This window comes from Balaenoptera acutorostrata, chromosome 18, assembly GCF_949987535.1.
Source record: "Balaenoptera acutorostrata chromosome 18, mBalAcu1.1, whole genome shotgun sequence".
Lineage (NCBI taxonomy): Eukaryota > Metazoa > Chordata > Mammalia > Artiodactyla > Balaenopteridae > Balaenoptera > Balaenoptera acutorostrata.
In genome coordinates this window covers 68,894,148-68,916,086 of record NC_080081.1, presented here as the reverse complement: position 1 = coordinate 68,916,086, position 21,939 = coordinate 68,894,148, and the positions used below count along the sequence as shown (strand labels likewise).

Here is a 21,939-nt window from a genome sequence, read left to right as displayed (position 1 = left end):
ACCAGGAACTAAAGTTCACACCTCCGCATTAGGAACAGAGAGAAACGGTTGCTCTGAGGAGTCCTTAACAGAATCAACTGACTGGATTGAAGAATTGGCAATTGATTGGATGCACTGCTCATGGCAATAGAGTCAATGACAACACTGAAGTGATGGCATTGAAACCTATTTTGGCCAACTTCCCACATACCGCAATAGAACAAATGAGAAGGGAAACATGTTTGGATTAGATGGTAAGGAAGAAAATGAATATGGTTGTGCACATAATGAATCTGAAGTTCCTAGGAGCCAACCAGTTGGAGATTTTCCAGCAAGCAGTTAGAAAATATGGGTCTGGGGTATGGGAAGGAGATGCATGGGCTAGCTGCAGCTATGCGAACTGAAGAAAATGCTCAGAGAGACCCGACCCAGCTGGACAGGATGAAATCCAGGGCAACAGCAGTACTGAGAGAGTGCCCAGAGATGGAAGTGCCACTGTAGGGAACTGAGAGAAATCAGGTGCCTGGAGCCATGGAAACCAAGGGGTGGTGAGTACATGGCTGGGAAAGACCCAGACATCACCATCCGAGGCTCCAGGAACAGCAGCAAAGGTAAGGTTTCCTAAGAAATCACTGGCCTGGCCATTAGGAGGCCACATGCGGCCTCGTAACAGCCACTTCAGTTGGATAACGATGTCAGACTGCTTTCGTTCATTCATTTATCCATTCATTCTCTCTCTCCTCTTTCTTCCAGTGATATCTATTGAGTCCTTGCTACTACCATGATAGACAGTGAGGACTTCAATGGCTCCTGACTTCCAGAGACACTGAGATAAAATAAGCAAGTATATTACAGTGTAATGATGCTAATCAAGGGGCTGATGTATGATTGGAAGTTGAGGAAGTAGAGACAGCAAATGCAGGTATTTCTCACGGTAGAAGAGCTCTGGGTTGAGAGGTAAGCAAGACAAAGGCGAGAACTGTTTAGATTGTGGGAGACTTGTTCAGTAGGTTGAAGGGACGAGACTGCAGATGCTATCGGCAGAACAGGTTAACGTAATGTTTGCCATCAGTAGATCTTGTTGTAACCCATGCCATGCTACCTGTAATCCTCACCGCGACACTGTGAGCTAAGAACTAACAGACCTCTTCTCCCAGAGCACGCTGACCCACGAGGAGCTAGGCAGCTTGCTCAGCGCCCCCCAGCCAGGAGAGGTGGAAGCAGCATTCAGTTGCGGCTGGCCGGCCTGCGGAGCCAGGACTGCAGCATGACGCCATTGCGCCCCCTCAGGAGAACGCCCATCGTACCCTCCTCCCACAGACAAGGAGGCCCAGAGGTGGGGAAACCTAAGGAAAGAGAGCAGCTGAGCCCAGTATCAACGGGTAACGGGAGACCAGCCAGAACACAAGGAAGGGGCAGGGGCAGGACCACTGAGAGAAACACGATAAAGACTGAGGGCTGTGTCCTCTATGTTAGCGGAGAGCCGCTGTGAAGCGAAAGTGCGGTATGCCACGCTTTGTCGGCGGCCTGGTTTCTGTGCAGGAAAACTGGTTTGAAGCCCGCTGCACAGGACAGGTGTCCTAAAGGACCTCATCTAAGAGAGGCTGTAATGGGAATGGGAAGCAGGGGCAAATACAGGTTCTATAAAAGGAAAAGAGAAAACAAGCTGAAAAAGGAAAACTAAGATATATAGTTTCAGCTTAGGAGACTATTACAACAGTACAGGGAGGAGATGACAAGGGTCAAGGGGCAGGAATATGAAGAGTCATTATTTAATTTTTTTAAACGTTTCTGCATCTTTCAAAATTTTCTATAATGCTCACTGTATAAAAACGTGCCACTCCTTCAGCTAAAAAAAAATGGATAAAGATGATGTGGTACATATACACAATGGAATATACATACTCAGCCATAAAAAAGAATGAAATAATGCCATCTGCAGCAACATGGATGGACCCAGAGATGATCATACTAAGTGAAGTAAGTCAGACAGAGAAAGACAAATATCATATGATATCTCTTATACGTAGAATCTAAAAAAATGACACAAAGGAACTTATTTGCAAAACAGAAATAGACTCACAGACATAGAAAATAAACTTATGGTTACCAAAAGGGATAGTGGGAGGTGGGGGGGAAGAGATAAAATCAGGAGTTTGGAATTAACAATATACACACTAGTATATATTAAATAGATATAACTAACAAGGACCTGCTGTATAGCACGGGGAACTATATTCAATTTCTTATAGTAACCTATAATGGAAAAGAATCTGAAAAAGAATAGATATATATGTATGTATAACTGAATCACTTTGCTGTGCCTGAAAGTAACACAACACTGTAAATTAATATACTTCCATTAATAAATGGTTAATAAAAAAAGTAATACTTTTAAAACAGTATTGAGGACTTGAAAACTATAATAATGGTGGTGAAAAGGAGCAAACAAACTGAAGAAATGTCTTAAGCAGAATCAACAGTAAGTTGTGACAGCTTGGATTTGCGGGATGAAGAGAAGGAGAAGCCAACAGTGATGTTGAATTAGATGGTGACACCATTTAACAAGATCCAGAAGATAAGAAGAGGATTAAATTCGGGATAACCTAGGAGAATGGGTTCACATCTATACATGTTGAGATGAAATGACTCAGGATTAGAGTATAGAGTGAATATATCCAGGTGGCTGGAGCGCTGAAGAAGGGTCTGATCCGGGACTAATTGGCCTTAAAAGAGTGGTTAAAATAATGGAGTTGATGACGTCACAGCAGATGATCCAAAGACAGGAAAGTGAAGGGACCCGTGTATAAAGGTGAGGCAAGTAACGAGGAAAACAGAAAATCACCCTTTGAACACCTTCCTAATCACTGGTACAGGCAAAATCCAGCAAGAAATGCCAAAATTCATGGGTGAAAGTTATTTACACAGCCGCAAAGTTCCTCCTCAAAATATTTATTAATTACAGAAGGGGAAAGAGTAACTTTAGAGTGAAGACAACTGGCAGACACCTCCTTGGTTAAATGGGTCATAGTTAACCTCACAAGCAACAAGACATGGCAACAGCACCTACACCTGAAATGATGCCCTGAGAAGGATGCAACTTCGCTTCTGTGGAATCCTTGCCACAAATGCATAACTTCAACCTAATCACCTGGTTAAACCAAGTTGAGGGACATGCTACAAAATAACTGACCAGCACTCTTCCAACTGTCAAGTCATTAAAGACAAAGAGAGACTCAAGAACTGTCACAGCTTGGAGGAGATGAAGGAGACAGGATAGCTAAATGCAATGTGTGATTCTGGAACAGAAAAAAGGCCACTGGTGGAGAAACTGGTGAAAGCAAAATAAAGCCCATAGTTTAGTTGCTAGTATTGTTCTCAAGTTAGTTTTTACTTTTAATAATTAATACCATGGCTGTGTAAGTCATTCCCTCATGGGAATCTGTGTCAAGAGTATATGGGGGCTTCCCTGGTGGCGTAGTGGTTGAGAATCTGCTTACCAATGCAGGGGACATGGGTTCGAGCCCTGGTCTGGGAAGATCCCACATGCCGCGGAGCAACTAGGCCCATGAGCCACAATTACTGAGCCTGCACGTCTGGAGCCTGTGCTCCGCAACAAGAGAGGCCGTGATAATGAGAGGCCCGCGCACCGCGATGAAGAGTGGCCCCCGCTTGCCGCAACTAGAGAAAGCCCTCGCACAGAAACGAAGACCCAACACAGCCAAAAATAAATAAGTCAAACCCAAAGTTTAAAAAAAACAAAAAACAAAAAAAAGAATTAAAAAAGAGTATATGGGAACTTTCTATCTTTGTGACACTTCTATTAAGTACAAATTAATTTCAAAATAAAAACTTTTAAAAATGAGGCAGGTAGCCTGGAAAAAAACAGAACTGAATCCTTTCCTCAAATATTATACTAATATGACTTTCATCAGAATATTTTTTAATAAAAACATAAAAACACTAGAAGAAAATAAGAGCAACAATTTTATAATCTCAGAGTACAGAGGACCCAAGGGGCATGAAAATCAAGCCATAAATGAAAAGACTGATTCATTTGATTATATAATTTTGTTAAATCTGGCAAAATAAAAACCCACAATAAACAAAATCACTAAGGACAATGTGGAAAAAATACTTGCAATTAGTATCACAAAGGGCTAATATATTTAAAAGAAAAAAAAAAAATCCTAGAAGTCAACCAAAAAAAGACCCCAACCTGGTAGAAAAATGGTCAAAAGCTATGAAGAGACAATACATATGGGAACATGAAAATTAAAACTGTAAGAGGATACATGTTTTTCTTTCCTTAACAGATTGGCAAATGACAAAACATTTGGTAAAACATTGTCTTGTAGAAAAATAGCCACTCTCATATATTACTAATGGGGAGTACAAACTGGTACCACTTCTATGAAGGGAAATTTTGCAATGGCTCTTAAAAATTTAATGCTTGTACCTCTCTATCCAGCAATATTACTTCTAGGAATTGATCCTATGCATATTCTCCTACATGAGTGGAAAACTTAACATCCAAGGATATTCCCTGCAAAACTGTTTCTAATAACAAAGGATTGGACACAACCTAAAGGCCCATCAATAAAAGACTGGTTAAAGAAAAAATGGTACATTTGTAAAAAGGGTTACTCTGAAGTCAGGAAAAAGATCACAGTGGTTCTAGACTTGTGTTATGCTATATTGTTAAGTGCACAAAGCAAGCTGCCCAACTGTGAGCACAGTATGTTAACTTACAGGCAACTGATATGTATCTTCTTAACGAGCACTGGTATCTCTGAGGAGATGGATACTCAAAAAACTACTAGTAGATTGTTGGCCACAGGGGAATTTTAGAGAGGCATGTTTTATAGCTTTTCAAAACTTAATTTAAAAAAAAAAAACAACTCAATGCAGCAGGGAGAGGCACAGAGTAAGCTAGTGAATTAGAGAAAAAAACTAGATGACACCACGTCAAGGGAAAGGAAAATTGCCAAGAGAGCTGGGGGCCCTGGAAATCATGGTTGGAGAGAGATCCCCTGACTGTGGGGTGAAGTCTGGGTTTATTCCTGAGAGGTTAATTCTGATGGGGACTTGGGAAAAGCCCTTATGCTGGGGCTCGGGAGTCAGGCAGTGTCCATGGTGGGGCAGGGGTGGGCCAGGGGTGGGTCACAGCATGCGTGGGAGCCGAGGAAGAGAGGGACTTGTCTCTGATACATGCAGAACTCATGTACCAATTAACTTACTTATATCCGGAAGATAGCATCCTTGCATCATTTTTATCCTAATGCTTAAAGGGAACGCTCTGGCCCTTTCAGACCTACATTCACACAAGATGTTAAAAGACGTTACTGAGACAGTAAAAAGATCAATGGACGCCAGGGGTTAGGGGCAGGGTGGGATGAAGAGGCAGAACACAGGGGATTTTCAGGGCAGTGAAACTATTCTGTGTGATACCACAGTCATGGATACATGTCATTATAACTCCGTCCAAACCCACAGAAGGTACAACACCAAGAGTGAGCCCCCGTGTAAACTACGGACTTGGGGTGACAAATGACGTGTCGGTGCAGGCTCACTGACTGTTAACAAGCGTACCCCTCTGGTGATAGTAGGAGAGGGTGTCCACGTGTGGGAGCAGGGGGATATGGGAAACCTCTGCATTTTCTGCTCAATTTTTCTGCCAACCTAAAACTGCACTAAAAAGAAAAGTCTGTTTAAAAGTGTGGGGAAGGGGAATGTCTATTCCTCCACACACATCACTAACACCTGAGCAACCTATAGAGAAAAACCAATCAATCAGTTGCTGCTTGGGATGTATATTACAGCTTTCTCCTAAGGGTTCAAAGGTTTTAAATGTTACTCCTTCATTTATCCTCACAACATCTGCCTAGCTACAGTGGAATACAAATGGTGTAAAACTGGGTAAAAAGAGGCAATATTGGGAAAATGAGGCCATGTCTCAAGGTGAATCGCTTGCAGAAATAGGCCTGCAATTCAACTTTCCTTATTGAGCATCACGGGTTTTTTTAAACATATAAAGGCCATTTTGAAAGCAAACAATTAAGAGTGTCACCCATGGTCTACTCTGAAGTGCATGCGTGTACGTGTGTGTGTATGTAAACATACATGCACAGATAGACACACAATCAAGCATATACCCACACTCACACACACACACACACCCCCCACTCATACAGTTATACTCCAGGCCAAGAGCTAGCTTTATCAACATTTTTAAGCCAAATTTAGGCATAATAATAATACAACAGTGAAAGTGACCATCAGACCGTTATAAATAAAGAAACTCACATATGTCATTGTCAGAATTTCTAGTCTGAGATAAGTGAGAATGAACAAACTCACAAAAAACCATTACAAGTCAGATATACTTGTCACAGCACTCACTAAAAGGATTTAACTTAAAACGCAAACGTTATCATATTGGAAGGGGAAATGAGAAGCTAATAGCATGCACTGACGTTTACATAAAATTAGTATGTAAAGTGGGAGCTATGAACCTAGTGATGAATATGAAGCAACGGTTTGCATTTTATCAGACTAAGCAAAAAACATAATTGACAAAGAGGCAAATCTAAATGAATTTCCAGCTATTTCAACACTAAGTGCAGCTGCAGGCTAACTGTCAGTGTTAAAAACGAAAAAAAAAAAATCTGTTTAAACTGAAAAATTTTTTTAAATGCAGCCAATAAGTGAACTTACCTACTTTACTGAAGTTACCATTTATTTAATCAGAAAAAGGTATTTTTTTCCAAAAAGGAATTTTTTAACATCAGAATATTCAATCTGCAGTTAACTTCTTATTGATCAAGGAGAAAGGTGTTTTGGAGGCAAATGAAAATAGTAAAGTGTTTCTGGGAGCAGTATCTGTCATTCCTGGAATTAAGTCAAGGTTAAAAACATTTGTTTTGGGCTTCCCTGGTGGCGCAGTGGTTGAGAATCTGCCTGCCAATGCAGGGGACACGGGTTCGAGCCCTGATCTGGGAAGATCCCACATGCCGTGGAGCAACTGGGCCCGTGAGCCACAAATACTGAGCCTGCGCCTCTGGAGCCAGTGCTCCGCAACAAGAGAGGCCGCGATAGTGAGAGGCGTGGCGAGAGGCGTGGCGTACGCACCGCGATGAAGAGTGGCCCCCGCTTGCCACAACTAGAGAAAGCCCTCGCACAGAAACGAAGACCCAACACGGCCATAAATAAATAAATAAATAAATAAAAATTTGTTTTCAAGAAGAAGCTAATACAATAAGATTTCATTTAAAAGCCACTAAGAATATATACATATATATATATATATATATATACACACATCTTAATCACTTTGCTGTACACCAGAAATTAACACAATACTGTAAATCAACTATACTTCAATTTTAAAAAGCCACTAAGAATACCCCACTCAGTATCTTATTAGTGGCAGTTATGAGCTCAAGTGCTGGTACCAGCCCTCCTGGGTTCAGATCCTAACTCTACTACTTCTTGCTGTGCGACTCCGGCAGATCACTTGACCACACTGTGCCTCACTTTTCTCATCTTACTATGAGGATAATGACAGCACCTACCTCCCAGGATCACTGTGAGAATGCAAAATGTTCATACGTGCAAGACACACGCTCAATACCTGTGAGCTACCATTATCATCATCACTCAGGACAGTAGTCTCTCAGGGCAGGTGTTCTTTTGTGCTAAAAAAACCGACAAAGAAGATGGTGGCAAGCATGCCATGATTTTGCTGGTCCCTGGATATAAAGTACTGTCATTTCCCACCTCTCACACCTTCTCCTTGGTGGATGGGAATCATGGGAATATCTCTGCCACTTCTGAGTGAAGATCGATCCTGGGTGAGAAACTGACTGAAGTAACCCTCCCCCCTCACAGATGCTGCACAAGTGACTCTAGACCAGAGAATGCCAAACCCAGGATGTCTCAGAAGGTGCTTTGAGATCTTGGCATATTTTCCCTACAAGACCATCAGCCCTCAAAGGGATGGCTTGGTGACTGCTCATACACCTGACTTTGTACTTGATCTTTATCCAGATCCTTTGGAATATCTCACCAAATTATTTATCCTGTATTTTCCAAGGTCATGAAAAGACAAGGCACAAAAATCAAAGCTGATACACAAAGATTTTATGTTCATTCTTCCCCTTTAATTTACTGGAAGTTCCAGCATCTGAGAAGAAAAAAGGCCAAGTCTACAGGCATCTTGGCAGGGTGATGAGTCATCGAAAAGAGATGTGAATTCCCACAAAACAAACATAACCAAACCCAGCTCCTCCACACCCTCTCAAGTGCAGTCATACTGTGACTGGACTGGCATCCCTGCCAAGGGGTCAAGGGAAGAGAAATGGGAGAAAGACACAGAAGCCCTCAGCCCTGAATCACATACAAACTCTGATTCCAAAGGAAGACCAGAGTGCTTGCCTGTGTGCAGCCAGGGCATGGCATTCGTCCAGGATCCAGAGAGACTACAGGGCCTGGGCAAATACATCTGGAGTAAAGATGAACTCGGGGTGAAATCAAGCTCTCCCCACATTCCCAACTTCCTTTCCCGTGTTGCTTTGCACTAATATTTCCTCAGGACCTTGAGACCTCAACTTAGAAAAATCGACTCTCCAAAGAGGATCGGCTACCCTCAATTACATCTCAGCATGAATTTAATCCCGGTTATTTTTCTCCCAAGTTATTTCACTTCATTTATGATTTCTAAGGTGATTAGAGACCTCATGCCCTGTTCAAACAGGGTCAGTCCTGAGACACGTATATTCCAGAGGAGGCAACCTACTCTGCTTGCACAAGACACCAGGCCTCATCCGTGGACCCAAATAGTCCTATTTCCACATGAAATGTCTAAAATAGGTAATCACTGTTAACCTACGTTAAACTTAACAAAAATAAACTGAGCAGATTAACTCCTCAAATACCACAGAAAGACAACAATCCTTTTAAACTTAAAATTAGTCAAACCTTAAAATAATTTTAAAATTTAAATGTATCATATTGGAAAGAATAGCCAGCAAATCTAATTTTTGGTCCAGCATCAACACTATCTTACCATGTAACCACAGACATATGTCACTTGAATTTGGGGGCCTCAGTCTCCAGTGATAAAAATTAATAGGTTTGATACCTATCTAAGATTCCTTAAAACTCAAAAATTTCATGATCCATTAGTTATTTGCAGTTCAAGTACTTTCAGACATGGGGTAGCAAAAGTTCAATTTGCAGCTAGAAATAAATTAGAACTATGTAATTAAAGATATAAAAATGGACTTTTAAAATTAGCATAGCATGGATGTGAGAAAAAATAGAGAGGATGCTGTAGAATTAAGATACTTTTTCCCTCAGCCCATTACTATAAGCTACCTGATCGAATACCATTAGGTTTGTTGGGTTTTTTTCTTTTTACACTACTGTACGGAGAAGTGAACTCTCCACCATGTGGAATAGAAAGGATCACAGCCACACGGCTGAATGCTGTCTCTTAGAGATCAAGCAGAAGACAGTGAGAATAATATGGACCTGAGGGAACCGAGGCCATATGCCCTAGGGCCACTTGGGAGGTATCTCCCAGCTCTCACCTTCCAGCAGCTGGTCCAGGCTGGAAATCTTCTTGAGCCCATCAATGGTGTAGATTGTTCTCACCCCCTGGGGCAAATTCACGTTATCCGACAGAGTTCGGGTCAAATCTGCCAGCAGGGCCTCAAAAGATCGGAACCGGTCTGGGGAGATGGCATACACAATCCCTTTGAAGTATCGATCTCCGTTTCGATAGAAACGAACTTTCTTGGCCTTCTTCTCGGAGCTGAGGGTCTGCAGCGTGCGGGTTCGGTAGAAGCTGCAGTGGGCGCTGTGCGTGGGGCTGGGCAGCCCGTTCACCCGCGACCCTCGGCTGTATCTCTGCGCCTTATCCCTTTCATCGAAGTGCTCCAGCTCCATGTCTCTGCCGAAGGACATGACGGAGTTAAAGTTGAACCTGGGAGGCACAGAAACACAAACAGCCACACAATGATGTTATTTTAGCACCCTGATTTGAAAGGCTCAGCTTGAGAGCAGCTGATGGAGATATTGCTATAATCAATGATATGTTTAATATGAATTATCAAGTTGGGAGAGAAAAGACAAAGAAATAGAAGAGGCAGAGCCAGTGGAAACAGCTTATTAATCAACCCCAGTTTTGTTAGAATACGGCTGTATGCATTGACCGCCTAGCATGTCAGGCTTTGAACAGCTATTATTTCCAACAGTCACAACAAACCTTTCAAAGTATTATTAACCCGATTTACAGATGAAGAAACTGAGGCACAGAAAAATTTCTCCTAAATTTCTCCAAGTAATACAGTTGAGAAATGCCTGAATCAAGAATTCTGCCCCAGGTTTGCCTGACTTCAAGGATAGGTAGGAAATGAGCTTTCATTTCACTACAGGGCTAAAGATACAAGATATAGTGGTGGTGGTGGACCAGGAATCAAAAGAGGGCAGGTAGCATTTAAGAGTCAGACTGTAAACATTTTACCTAGTGTTTGTACTCTCCATGGCTAGACCAAGAGCAAAATATCTGTAGATTCTACCAACTTAAAAGAGATTTTCCAACATATTCACATATTCAATTGAAATTTACTTAAAAAGTGGACCCACCATAACTCATTTACTTATATTTAATGCTTCAGATAAGGTGGATTAAAAAAAAAAAAGAAGAAGAAAAAGGAAGGGGCGGGAGGGAGGAGAAAGGGAAGGAGGCAGGGCAGAAAAGAAGGAGAAGGAAAAGGAGAAGCAGCACAGCAACAAGGAGAACAAGAAGGGATGGAAGTTACTTCTTTGGGGCACTTGGCCTTTCCTTCCACTAAGGCTCTCTCTGTCTTTGTGGTTGAGGAAATCGAGATTTGAAGATGCTGACCAAGATTTGACCCCCTAGGAGCTGCGTAACCTTGAGAAATCTACATCTTTAAGCCTCGATTTCCTGAATCACAGGTGGAAAAGATAACAGTACCTACCTCACAGTTAACATCAGCTATTAAGTAAGTTAAAACACATACAGCACTTAGGGTAACGTGTATCCTGTGATAAGTATTAATATTTTTATTAATAAAATCTGCCTTTCTGTTCCTGACTTTGTCACAAAAAGAACTAGTAAGAAGAGAATTTCCCCGTCCGGTAAGGGAGGCTCCAGGTGAGCTTCACTCCCCCACCCCCCGCCCCCGCCACGGATTTCCATCTCATGACCTTCTGAAAGGTACACCTGTGCCCCTACGGTCCCCATTTGACTTTGCATGGAGGTCTGTCATCAGCAGCTGCCCGTGGGATCCATTCATCCTTGCTCAGGGGTTACCTGATGAGGGCTCGTGCTGTTGCCCCTCACAGGGGATCCGTGTTTTAAACAGGGCAATCTAGAAAGTGGGAAAACCTCAACATTCAAAGGAAAGAAGTTTTAATGACAAAGTTTCAGGTGTATTGAAATAGAGTTTAAGGGCAATGGAAAACTGCCGGCAAGAACCTTACAAGTGCTCCCCAAATCCCACCACACAGACGATGTCACCTTTCCGAAGGTCAGTCCAAACCAACCCAAAGTACTGCCAAGCCTCCCTGACCTTTCCTTCACCCTCAGTAAACTGACCTCTGATCCATTCAGAACGGCTACAAATTCATGCTCAAAAGCTTCATGCACTGCTAGAGATTGTGCACTCCTGAAATGAGTGGAGTGGAAAAAGCTCACATTTATCGAATGTCTATGACGTGCCTGACACTATTACGTGGCGATCAATTGCTGTGTAATATGCTAAAACCTCGTGCCAGTCCAATGAGGGAGGGGATATTACTGTGACTAAGGATGAATACAGGATGCATCCAGGGTCCCAAAGACAGAACTGAGGGCCTTGGGACTTGAACCCAGATTCACTCCAACTGCCTCTGAAGCTGGCACTCCCTCCTTTCGGACCTGTGCACTCTGTCCCAGAGGCCTAAAGCCCCTGGGATTGGCCCATCATCACATGTAAAGCAGGGCGTTTAAAGCCCTCACTCCTCACTCGCTCTGTGACCTCAGGCCGGCCACTTAACTGCCAAGGAGGTCCTTGTGTGCACAGAGACCAGGCAGCGTGGTCACCAGGCCACCAACGTTTTCACCTGCTCTTGATTCTACTGCTGACCCTTACGGGGGGAGGGAGCAGTGGCCTGGGGTTCAATCTGGAGTGGTTATTAGTTCTGTGTATTTTTTTCCTCCAAATAGGAAAACTGCCTCATGCCACTCAGTAACTTAACTTTTAACAGTCTAAATTTGCATTTTCCAGAAAAAATATACCATATAGAGGTAGGTATGAACTGGGTGCATTGATTTTGAAGTTAGATAACTTCAGAACAATTATTAGTTGATATCCAATCTTTCAGACAGCTATTAACAGAGCCAATATTTTGCCCATGATATCATAACTGCTCCTACTCTTTTTAATTATTCGTTTTTAAAAGGAGTTCTTTTGTCTTCCGAAAGGGACGTGTGTGTTGGGGGATGAGGCTGCCAGTACTCAAAAACCCATGCCACCTCACTAGACTCTGCAAACTTCGTAAAGCATAAAGGTCAGATGGGCTGTTGAAGGTTCTGTTTTATTTTTTAAAGGCAGTGATCATTCTTCCAACCCTAGGCATTTCCTCCCAAATCCAAATAAACCAAAAGAAAACATGCAGGACACGCAGAAAGGATGGCACAATTGTGTCACCAGAGTGCCAATCTAATTCCAAGGGGCTCTTGTTGATTCGCAATCTGCAAAGGTCAAATAATTTACCAATTGTTGGAATTCCCTTGAGGGAACGGGCTTCTAGAACCAAGAATTCCACACCAAATGGAAAAAAAAAAAAAAATCAATTTAAAACAGAGAAAAGTTGATTTTATTTGTATATTTCTCCAAACTGGATCATGTGTTCAACCACAGCAGGGCCCACATCTTTTACTTCCCTTCACTGAGTCTGCCCCAGAGTAGGCAACGATGTTGGTGACAAAGAAAAACCACACTCCAAGTGAAACCATTCTCAAGGCTACAGCTACCACTAAATGCATGTCAAAAACCACACTAGACATCCTCGTGTTCCAGATATTATGTGCGGCTTCAGAATAGGTATTCTTTCCCTTGCTTGGCTGGCTCAGCAACTCCATTGGCTTAGTCATACATTCGAATCAAGAGCCCCTGAAGAAGATTCACTGGGCTTCCACAGGTCCCCACTTTCTGCAAGGAAGCTGGCTAAAGGGCACAGCCACGCGTTCACAGACCATAGATGGCTAAGGGCCTGGACACCCATGTGTCCCGGGACCGAGAAGGTAACCGCACCACCTAAGCCACAGAGCTCACAGAGGCTTGGGTAGGGAAGACCCGGCCTGGGTCTTATGAGAGATTTTCCTATAAACACTGCCAGGCCAAGAAATCAGCTTCTTCGACTGCTCTCTATGGGATTTCTCACCATTTTGAAGAAACTGTGTGTTCATCCTTCTCTAGATGAGCACACGAGTTCCTGTTTTGGAGATTACACACACCCCCAACAAATAATTTGGCATAAACGCTACCACATCTAAATAGATGCTAGATCTGGAGGTCCCAAGGCACATTTTGCCAGTGGGATTAGGATGTAGGTGGAAGGACAGGCACGCACGAAGAGGCACACACACCTTCAGTGTGCATGCACCACGCTGGACACAGATATCACAGGATGTGTGCATACCTTTTACACTGTTCCTACATATAACCTGTCTTAAAATCCTTCTGACCCGCATTCATGTGACATTTCATACTTAAAAGGCTGCCCTACTTTCCCGGCGAAAAGAGAGATATTTAGGAACATTCATAAAACGTATTCATGGAACACCCTGCCGTGTGGCCGCTGAACGCGTGTGCACCAGAATCTGGACACACATTCACAGAGGCGGGGAGAGCAAGCCGGCCTGAATGAAACCTTTCAACCGCTCCATCTCCTGCAAGCATCTCCTGACCCAATGCAGCAGGGATTCCGAGCAGACCCGGTTTTCAGCAGCGGCCTCTTTTGTGGGGGGCCGTGCGGGGCTGTGCGTGCGTTTCCCGCTAGGAGGGAAATGCCATTTCCTCTCCGCAGGCTTTTAGCACTGCAGGTACTAATTTGTACACGGGGCAGCCCCGCCGTCCCCGAGGGAACTCGAGGCCCCGCAAACGTGCTTGCAGCACCCACACTGCAGTTACCCCCGCGCACGCATCGCCCCGTCCTCAAGCACACACCACCCTCCCGGGCCCACGGGGAAGCACGCACACAATAAGAGGCCCGGCCCGACCACTCCTTCTGCGCGCACGCTTGGTCCTCGCTCCGCGGCCAGTTCTGACAATGATAAACACCTGGCCCAGCTCCTCCGCCCTAGCTCTCCATCTCCACTAACAAGGCGGCCGAAAGAATGGGGGCCCCGCTCGCCCGACTCCCCGTTTTCAGCCCGGTGGCACCAGACAAAAGAGGCAGGTGCCAGCAGCCCCAGGGCCGCCTGCACACACTGCCCCCGGCCGCGGCCGGGCAGCTCCTTTCGAGGAACGGCGGGAAGGGCGGCGGCGGCGGCGGCCGAGGGGGCGCCGGCCTGCCCTCCGCGCCCGAGCTCCCCCGGACCCCACGGCTGCGGGAGGAGGGGGCGCTGCCGGGCCCCCGGAGGGGCCCCCCGGCCGGCCCGCCCCTCGGCTCCCTTCCCCGGCGAAAACAAACCACGCACCGGTCCGCGGAGAGACGCCGCCGGGGGTCTTTGTGGCCGCGCTCGTGGCCGCCTCCTGGTGCTGTCTTCGCGGGGCTGGGCGCGGCCTGGCCGCGGGGCTGCGGGGCGGCGGCGGCGGGGCCGGGGCTGGGCGGCGGCCGCTGCTGGACCGCGGGCGTCTGGGCTGCAGCCGCTAGCGGAGGGACGCGCCTCGGCCGCTCCTCATCGAAATGCGGCGCTTCGCACAGCCTCACTCCTGCCTCTCTCCGGAGGAGGGCGGCGGCGGCGGCGGGCGCGCTCCCTGATCTAGCGGCGCACTCGCTCCCCCGCCCCCTCCTCCTCCTCCGCGTGCGCGCTCGGCGCCCCCGCCCCTCTGGGCAGAGCGCGCCCACCACGGCTGCGCCTCGGGCCTTCTCCTCCCCTCGCCCTCTCTCGCCGCCGCGACCTCAGTGCATCTGGCTGGAGCAAACCCCCTAACCTCCCCAGGCCCCGGGAGTGGTTGTCTGGAGATTGGGGCCGGTCGGTGGTGGACCTGGGGACAGGCGGAGAGAACGTGGACCGGGTCTGAACCAGGAAACGTGCAAGACGGAGACGTGAGGTGTGGCCGAGCCGTGAGACCCCCTCCCTCAGGGGAGGCAAGGGAAACAGTTCCTCCCCCTCCACCGTACACACACTTCGATGTGACCTCATGGTTTGACACCTTTCCCAGGATCATGAAAGCCAACGTGATGGCCCTGTCATCACTTCTCACCCAGGACACATCCATGCAGCCCCTCCTGGGAGGACCATCCCCAGACCCTCCCAACCTACCCGCACTAGTGTCACCCTCAGGCCCCCTAATTGGGAAGGGCCAGATCTGCGCATAGATCCCACCCATCATCTCCACTTGACCCCCAGACTTGAGTCACCCTTGAAACAGTGATCTTTGCTTGGAGCTGAATATGTGTCACAACAGGCCCTTGATAACTTAAAGGCCAAGTTTCGCTACTGGACCCCTCGTGGCTGCCAAGGCTGGCGGTCAGCGCTGGAAAGCCCCATGAGCTCACATAAGCCTCTGCCACACACACACCCCGGGGGGCAGGAATGTTCTCAAAGCTCAGGCTGCTCACAGCTTCCTCCAGTTTTTGCACGGAAGTCTAAGAATCAGGTCGCAGACTTCTGGGAAACCTTAGCCTGGTTCAGTGGGCACCCTGAATTTTGGTCCAGTTAATCTCCTGACTGTCCCTTGAGACTTGTATTTGTCCCAAATACTGTACATACACAAATACACGTGCATCTCTCTCTTCCTGAGCTTACATTTTTCAATAGAAAATCAAATTTTTTTCTCTTGTCAGCTGAGCCATTATGTATTTGACTAATTATTAATAAGAGCTATTCTGAAATACTTTCAAAGTATTATGTAAATACTAACTACCCTTTGTTATAAAAGGCAGCTCAAAAGAGATGCATGGTACATATTCAACAAGTGCTGCAATATTTATTTTTGAACTACTGAATAGCCCAGGGATGAGAGTACAATGGACTCACCAAATTAACTAATTGCAAAGTACTGAGCCTGTTCCTTCAAATTCTAATCAGAATGAGGGCCAAGGGGTAAGTGCAGAGAAAGAAGCCAAGTGTATTTTGAGAAGGGAAATCAAAGCTTCTGTTTATCTTTCCTGTGACAGATGCCAACTGATTTCTGCCAAAATGCTAAACCAAGAAATATATCCCATCTCCTTGCCCCTATGGATATTCTGCCAGGGTCATTTCTTAAGCACCTTAAGTAGCTCAACTGTATCTTACCTCTTTCCTAGGTCTTCTCTCTGGGATATGCAGATACTGTCTAAAGAAGCACCTCTGAGTTTGATTCTCCCAGTTGCAATGTGCTCTCACTAGAAATAGTTGGGCATCATTAACCCTTTCAGGACACCAAAGGGCAACTGATAACTAGGTGGGCACACTGAATAGTACCCACCAGCCAATATACCCTGGTCATATCATTTAGCCAGGACAGGAGGATGGTAACAAATGGTACCCAGTGACCTGACAGAAGTAACTACAGAAGTGCCTAAATTATTTCCAGGGTAGTCTTTGGCAAATCTAACTGCTATTCAATAATAATTCCTAATTGAAGTGAAATTTAATCAGGAAACTCCTAGTACAAATAATTTTCAAAAACTGACGTTACTTCCAATACATCACAAGGATACTGACCAGAGGAGTGACTGACCCTTTTCTCCATGAAAATCTGAAGGCAACAGAGGTCTCACTCTAACTCCCCAAAGCTAACTCTTTTTAAGCTGTGTACCCCAGTTGCTGCTCGAAGCAGCCGCAGCTCTGCATCCCGCAAGACGACAGTGGCTTGGACACCGTTCTGTCAGTGGCTCCTGTTAACTGAGCGCTTGCTTTTTGCTGTGCTGGGGGCTTTTGTACATTTTCTTATTTCATCCTGATAAGAACCATTCCTATCCTCACCTAACAGATGAAGGAATTTAGGCAGAGGGAGGTTACCTCATTTGCCCATAGTCATGTAGCTAATAAATCTCGAGCCCAACTCCATTTTTTTTAATTCCTATGTTTTAAAATTCAAGTCACTTTTCCAATTGCTATGCCCATATTCTTATAAAGTAATACCAAATTCTAATGTGAAGTGTAATCTCTTTTGAAAAAATGCAGCCTTTTAACCAATGGATTTATTATTTCATAACAGAGCGAGAACAACTCTTGCTGTTGTGAACGCTGCTTCCCGTAGTGATGGGTACCATCAGGCGTGTCTGCTCTGAGCTAAACTTTTTCATGAGAACATTTGCACTTCATGCTCATTCACAAAGTTGATGGACAATGTTATCTAAAGGTTTTTTTTTTTTTCCTGAAAATAAGTTTTCAGATAAAGCCAGGGTAGATAAAGAAAACTAAAGAATAATAATTTTTAGGGACTTCTCTGGTGGTCCAGTGGTTAAGGCTCTGCACTTCCAACCAGGGGGTGCAGGTTCGATCCCTGGTTGGGGAAGTAAGATCCCACATGCCGCGTGGACAAAAATTTAAAAATAATTTTTTTTAATTCTTAAAAAAAAAAGAAGAATAATTTTTAGTTGACCACATACCTCTTTTCAGGTACCTTTATTGGCTTCTTCATAGAAAATGTACTCAATTATGCAGATTCAAAGAGAATTACAGAATAAGGGATGTTAGCAGTAAGAGATGCACTTCCTGTTTTTCCCTCTAGGAGGGGGAATTTACTGTGTCCCGTTCATCATCTCTCTTCAGTCCTCCTCCGGGACCAAGGGCATGCAGAGCTCCTGGGCTGGAGTACCAAGCATATTTAGTGCCCACCACAACTGTGAGAAACAGTTTTATAGAATATGATCATTATTTTAATTTTCCTTTGTATTTCTTCCCGTATGGTAAAGGCTCCTTATGGCATTTCCCACAGCGTTTCCTAATTGCCTCTAATTACAGAACACCTCTGCCTTCTTCCAGAATGAAAGAAACTCCCTGATGAGGGCCCTTGCAGCAGCCTGTCCAGTTTTCACCCCGTGTGTGAATCCCGCCACCACAAGTGGCCTTTCAGCCTCCACTCTGCTGCTTCTGTAGGTGGCACATGTGACACAGTGAAGAGAAATGAGATTATCCTCTGAGAGTTAGGCTAGATCAGGGGATCCTAGAAATAGTGAATGAAATTTTAATTTTTTTAATTTTTAATTTTTAACTGGCCATTTCTCTCTGGCTTGGCGCTCCAGACATGATGAGGGTCCACACTACATAAGGCTACGGACCTACGCAAAGGAGCAAGGGACTCTACCACCCCAGGAGACCCTCCCTAAGCTGACAGAGAGCTTCCCAAAGCTCATTTCTCCTTTTCCTAAGTGTGATTTCCTTTAGTAGAGAGGGACTCAGCACAACCCAGTTCCCTGCCAGGCAACACTGCAAATTAAACCCAGAGCCACTTCCCTCAAACTTGCCTGGTGGTTCTGGCTCTTCTGTGTGGATCTACAGGGGACAAATCGAATGGCCCTGCCATCTCCTTGACAGCCCTATTGTATTCTACCAAATTCTACTCCGCATTTCCTAGGAACCCACAGCCCTTCAGCTGCTTCTCATATGACACAGCTTGGAAATGTCAGTGGTGCGCAGCTGTCAAAACCTCCCTCAATATCTGCCTCTCAGAACTGGACCCGGGTGGCAACGGTGGTCTCACTGGGGAAACTCCACGACTTCAATTGTCCTCAACACACTGCTTCTGTTAAAGGAACCGAACATCACATCGGCACCCCCGGCAGGCATGCTGCACTATTGACTCATCCAGTCAATTAAAATCTCCATGCCTTTCACATGTTTGGCTCTTAAGGCCCCTTATTCTGTATTTGTTCAATTAGATGTCAGGGGCCTAAGTTCAGTGCTCTGTATTTTCCTTGTTAAATTGTGTGTTGTTATTTGATCCACCTTTCTAACCTGCTGAGTGGGATCCTCTCAGACACGTTATGTCACCACTACGCGAGAGTGATCCCTCCAGCCTCCTGTCAGTCTGATTAACACCACACCCTCATCCTCATCTTGATTGTGGATAAAAGCTTTCAATAGAACGTGGTCACAGCAGGCCATGTTAGCTACAGCAAATAAAAAACAAGTTCTCTAATGGCAAATAAATATCTAGAGATCCAGTGATGGCTGAAATTCACCTTTTTACATCTAGAATTATATCCTTGACTTTGTTGCTATTTCGAGGTCATAGGTATATTTATACTGATAGATCACTTTCAAGTTTTCATTCCTTCATCCATTCATCCAATAAATAATTTTCGAGTGTCTCCAATGTGCCGGGCACTGTGCTAGAAGGGAACAATACAACCATGAGGTAGAATTGCAAATATCCTCTGCCTGTGGCATTGACAGTCTGTAGGGAGTAGGATGGTAAATGAAATTTACACAAATAATTACTTAATCCCAGTACCACTGAGTACCGTGAAGGAAAAGAACAAAGAGCTTCAGAGACAGCTTGCCTTCCCTAAGGAAGTAACATTTAAGAAGAGACCTGAAGCTACCCAGCAGCAGGGTGGAAGAGTGTGATTCCAAGCAGAAGAAATAGCCTTATGAAGACTGAGTGGGAAGCAGCTTGTTCAAGGAGCAAGAGATGGGCCGAGGGCAGAGGAGGAAATTATTCTCTAAGAATTTAGATACACAAGCTAGGCCTCATGTAGGTTTGCAGCCTAAAGTCATACTTCCTGGGGGCCCCAAAAGCCTTCAAGTTCTCAATTCTCTTAAATGTTGTCCCCAGAAACTTAGGAGAAGTAAACTAAATCCTCATTAAAGAAACCCATCTTTAACCTAGGCCTCAAAAGATCGCCACTGATAAACTTCCAAAGAATATAGGCTTATGGTTAAAAAAAAAAAAAAATCACAAAATATATCAGTAAAGGAGGCATCATGAGTATAAACTAGAAAAAGAAGAAGAAAAGAATCAGAATCAAAATGATTTCTGACAATGGAGTTATCTAACATGGGCTATAAAAAAATATTTATGTATGGAAGAAAGGATACAGGTTGCAAACAAAGAGTAGGGTATTATTTTAAAAGAACCGAGAATATTTCAAAGAAAAGTAACAAGAATAAGTTATGAAAATTATAAATAAAATAACTGAAATTAAAATCTGAGTAGGGACTTCCCTGGTGGACCAGCGGGTAAGACTCTGTGCTCCCAGTGCAGGTGGCCCAGGTTCGATCCCCGGTCAGGGAACTAGATCCCACATGCAAGCGGCAACTAAGAGTCCACATGCCACAACTAGGAACCCACATGCTGCAACTAAAGAGCCCGCATGCCGCAACGAAGATCCCATGTGCCACAACTAAGACCGAGCACAGCCTAAATAAATAATAAATAAATATTTTTTAAAACCCAGAGCAATGGCTTGTTCAGCAAATTTGTACAACTACAAAAAGATTGAACAAACTGGAAATTAGATCCAAAGAATTAACCCACAATGCAACATAGAGAAATGAAGAGATGAAAGATACTAAGTAATAGTTGAGTTATAAATAATAATTTGGTAAAAAGTTTTTTAAAATACATCTAAATAGAGTCTCAGAGAATGGGAAAGGGAATATTTGAAGAAGATATGGCTTAGCTTTTTAAAGAACTGATTAGAGGTATTAAGCCCAGATTTATGAAGCCAAAGGTGTCAAAAACGTAAATAAATGAAATCCACACATAAACTGCTACAGTGAAACTTCAGAGCACCAAAACTGAAGAATAAGATTTTAAAAGAAAAAAAGACCAATTACAGCTGATCCCCGATGTTCAAGAATTCGTATTTGCAAATTCGCCTATTTGCTAAAATTTGTTTGTAACCCAAAATCAATATCTGCAGCACTTTCATGGTCATTTATGGACATGCACAGAGTGGCAAAATATCTGAGTTTCTGCACACATGTTCCCAGCTGAAGTCAAGTAGGGTGACCCTCTGTCTAATTTCAGCTCTCATAGTGTAAACATGTGTCCTTTTCACAGTCTGTTTATTGATAGTACCACATTTTCCTCATTTCTGTGCTTTTTGTTGGCGATTTTGCTGTTGAAAATGTCCCCCGAGCATAGTGCTTAAGTGCTGTCTAGTGTCCCCAAGTGCAAGAAGGCTGTGACGTGCCTTTGGAGAAGACCCATGTGTCCAGTAAGCTTCATTCAGTCACGGGTTACAGTGCTGTTGGCTTGAATTCAATGTTAATGCTTCAACAGTATGTATTAAATAAGGTATATTTTAACAGAAACACATATAAAATAAGGTTATATATTGATCACTGATGGAAATGTTTTAGTTAAAAATTTCTAGTGATGAAGAGGTCTTACATAGTGATAGAAGGTTTAATTGATCAAGAACATAATTGGTTGCGAGTTGGTATAAACAAAATAACATGATCTCAATAATATAAGGCAAGAATTGACAGAATTATAATAAGGAAAATGGAAAAAAAATCACAAATTGCCAAGTATTGATATCATACATTCAATATTCTCTTCTACAATGCATTTAAGAAAGAAATGAGTAATTAAAGGGAAATTAATTTAAAACCCCATACTTTTTAAAATTTTTCAAATATACTTTCAATAATACATTGTCCAAAGAAGAAATTATAATGGATTTTAGAAAACACATTAGAAAACCAATGAGCTAAACATCTTATACCAGAAGTTAAAAAGAAAACAACAAAATAAAACCGACATAAGTTTTTTAAAAGGTAAATACAAGAACTTCTCGGGAACTTCCCTGGTGGCGCAGTGGTTAAGAATCTGCCTG

General features: G+C 44.0%; 1 protein-coding gene across 9 annotated transcripts in view; it reads right to left on the bottom strand.

The window, feature by feature from the left end:
* The window catches only part of DCLK1 (doublecortin like kinase 1), a 331,791-nt gene extending 316,604 nt beyond the window's left edge, over window positions 1–15,187 (bottom strand). For 4 of the 9 annotated variants that reach the window (XM_057533165.1, XM_057533163.1, XM_057533169.1 and 1 more), the window contains exons 1-2: window positions 14,693–15,187; window positions 9,573–9,967 (exon numbers count right to left, since the gene is read on the bottom strand). In XM_057533165.1, the coding sequence (XP_057389148.1) occupies window positions 9,573–9,948 (376 nt within the window). In that variant the 5' untranslated portion in view covers window positions 9,949–9,967; window positions 14,693–15,187. The remainder of the gene's footprint in view (window positions 1–9,572; window positions 9,968–14,692) is intronic. The other 5 variants (XR_009005950.1, XR_009005951.1, XM_057533166.1 and 2 more) reach the window with 4 other exon arrangements.
* Window positions 15,188–21,939: the final 6,752 nt, after the last annotated feature.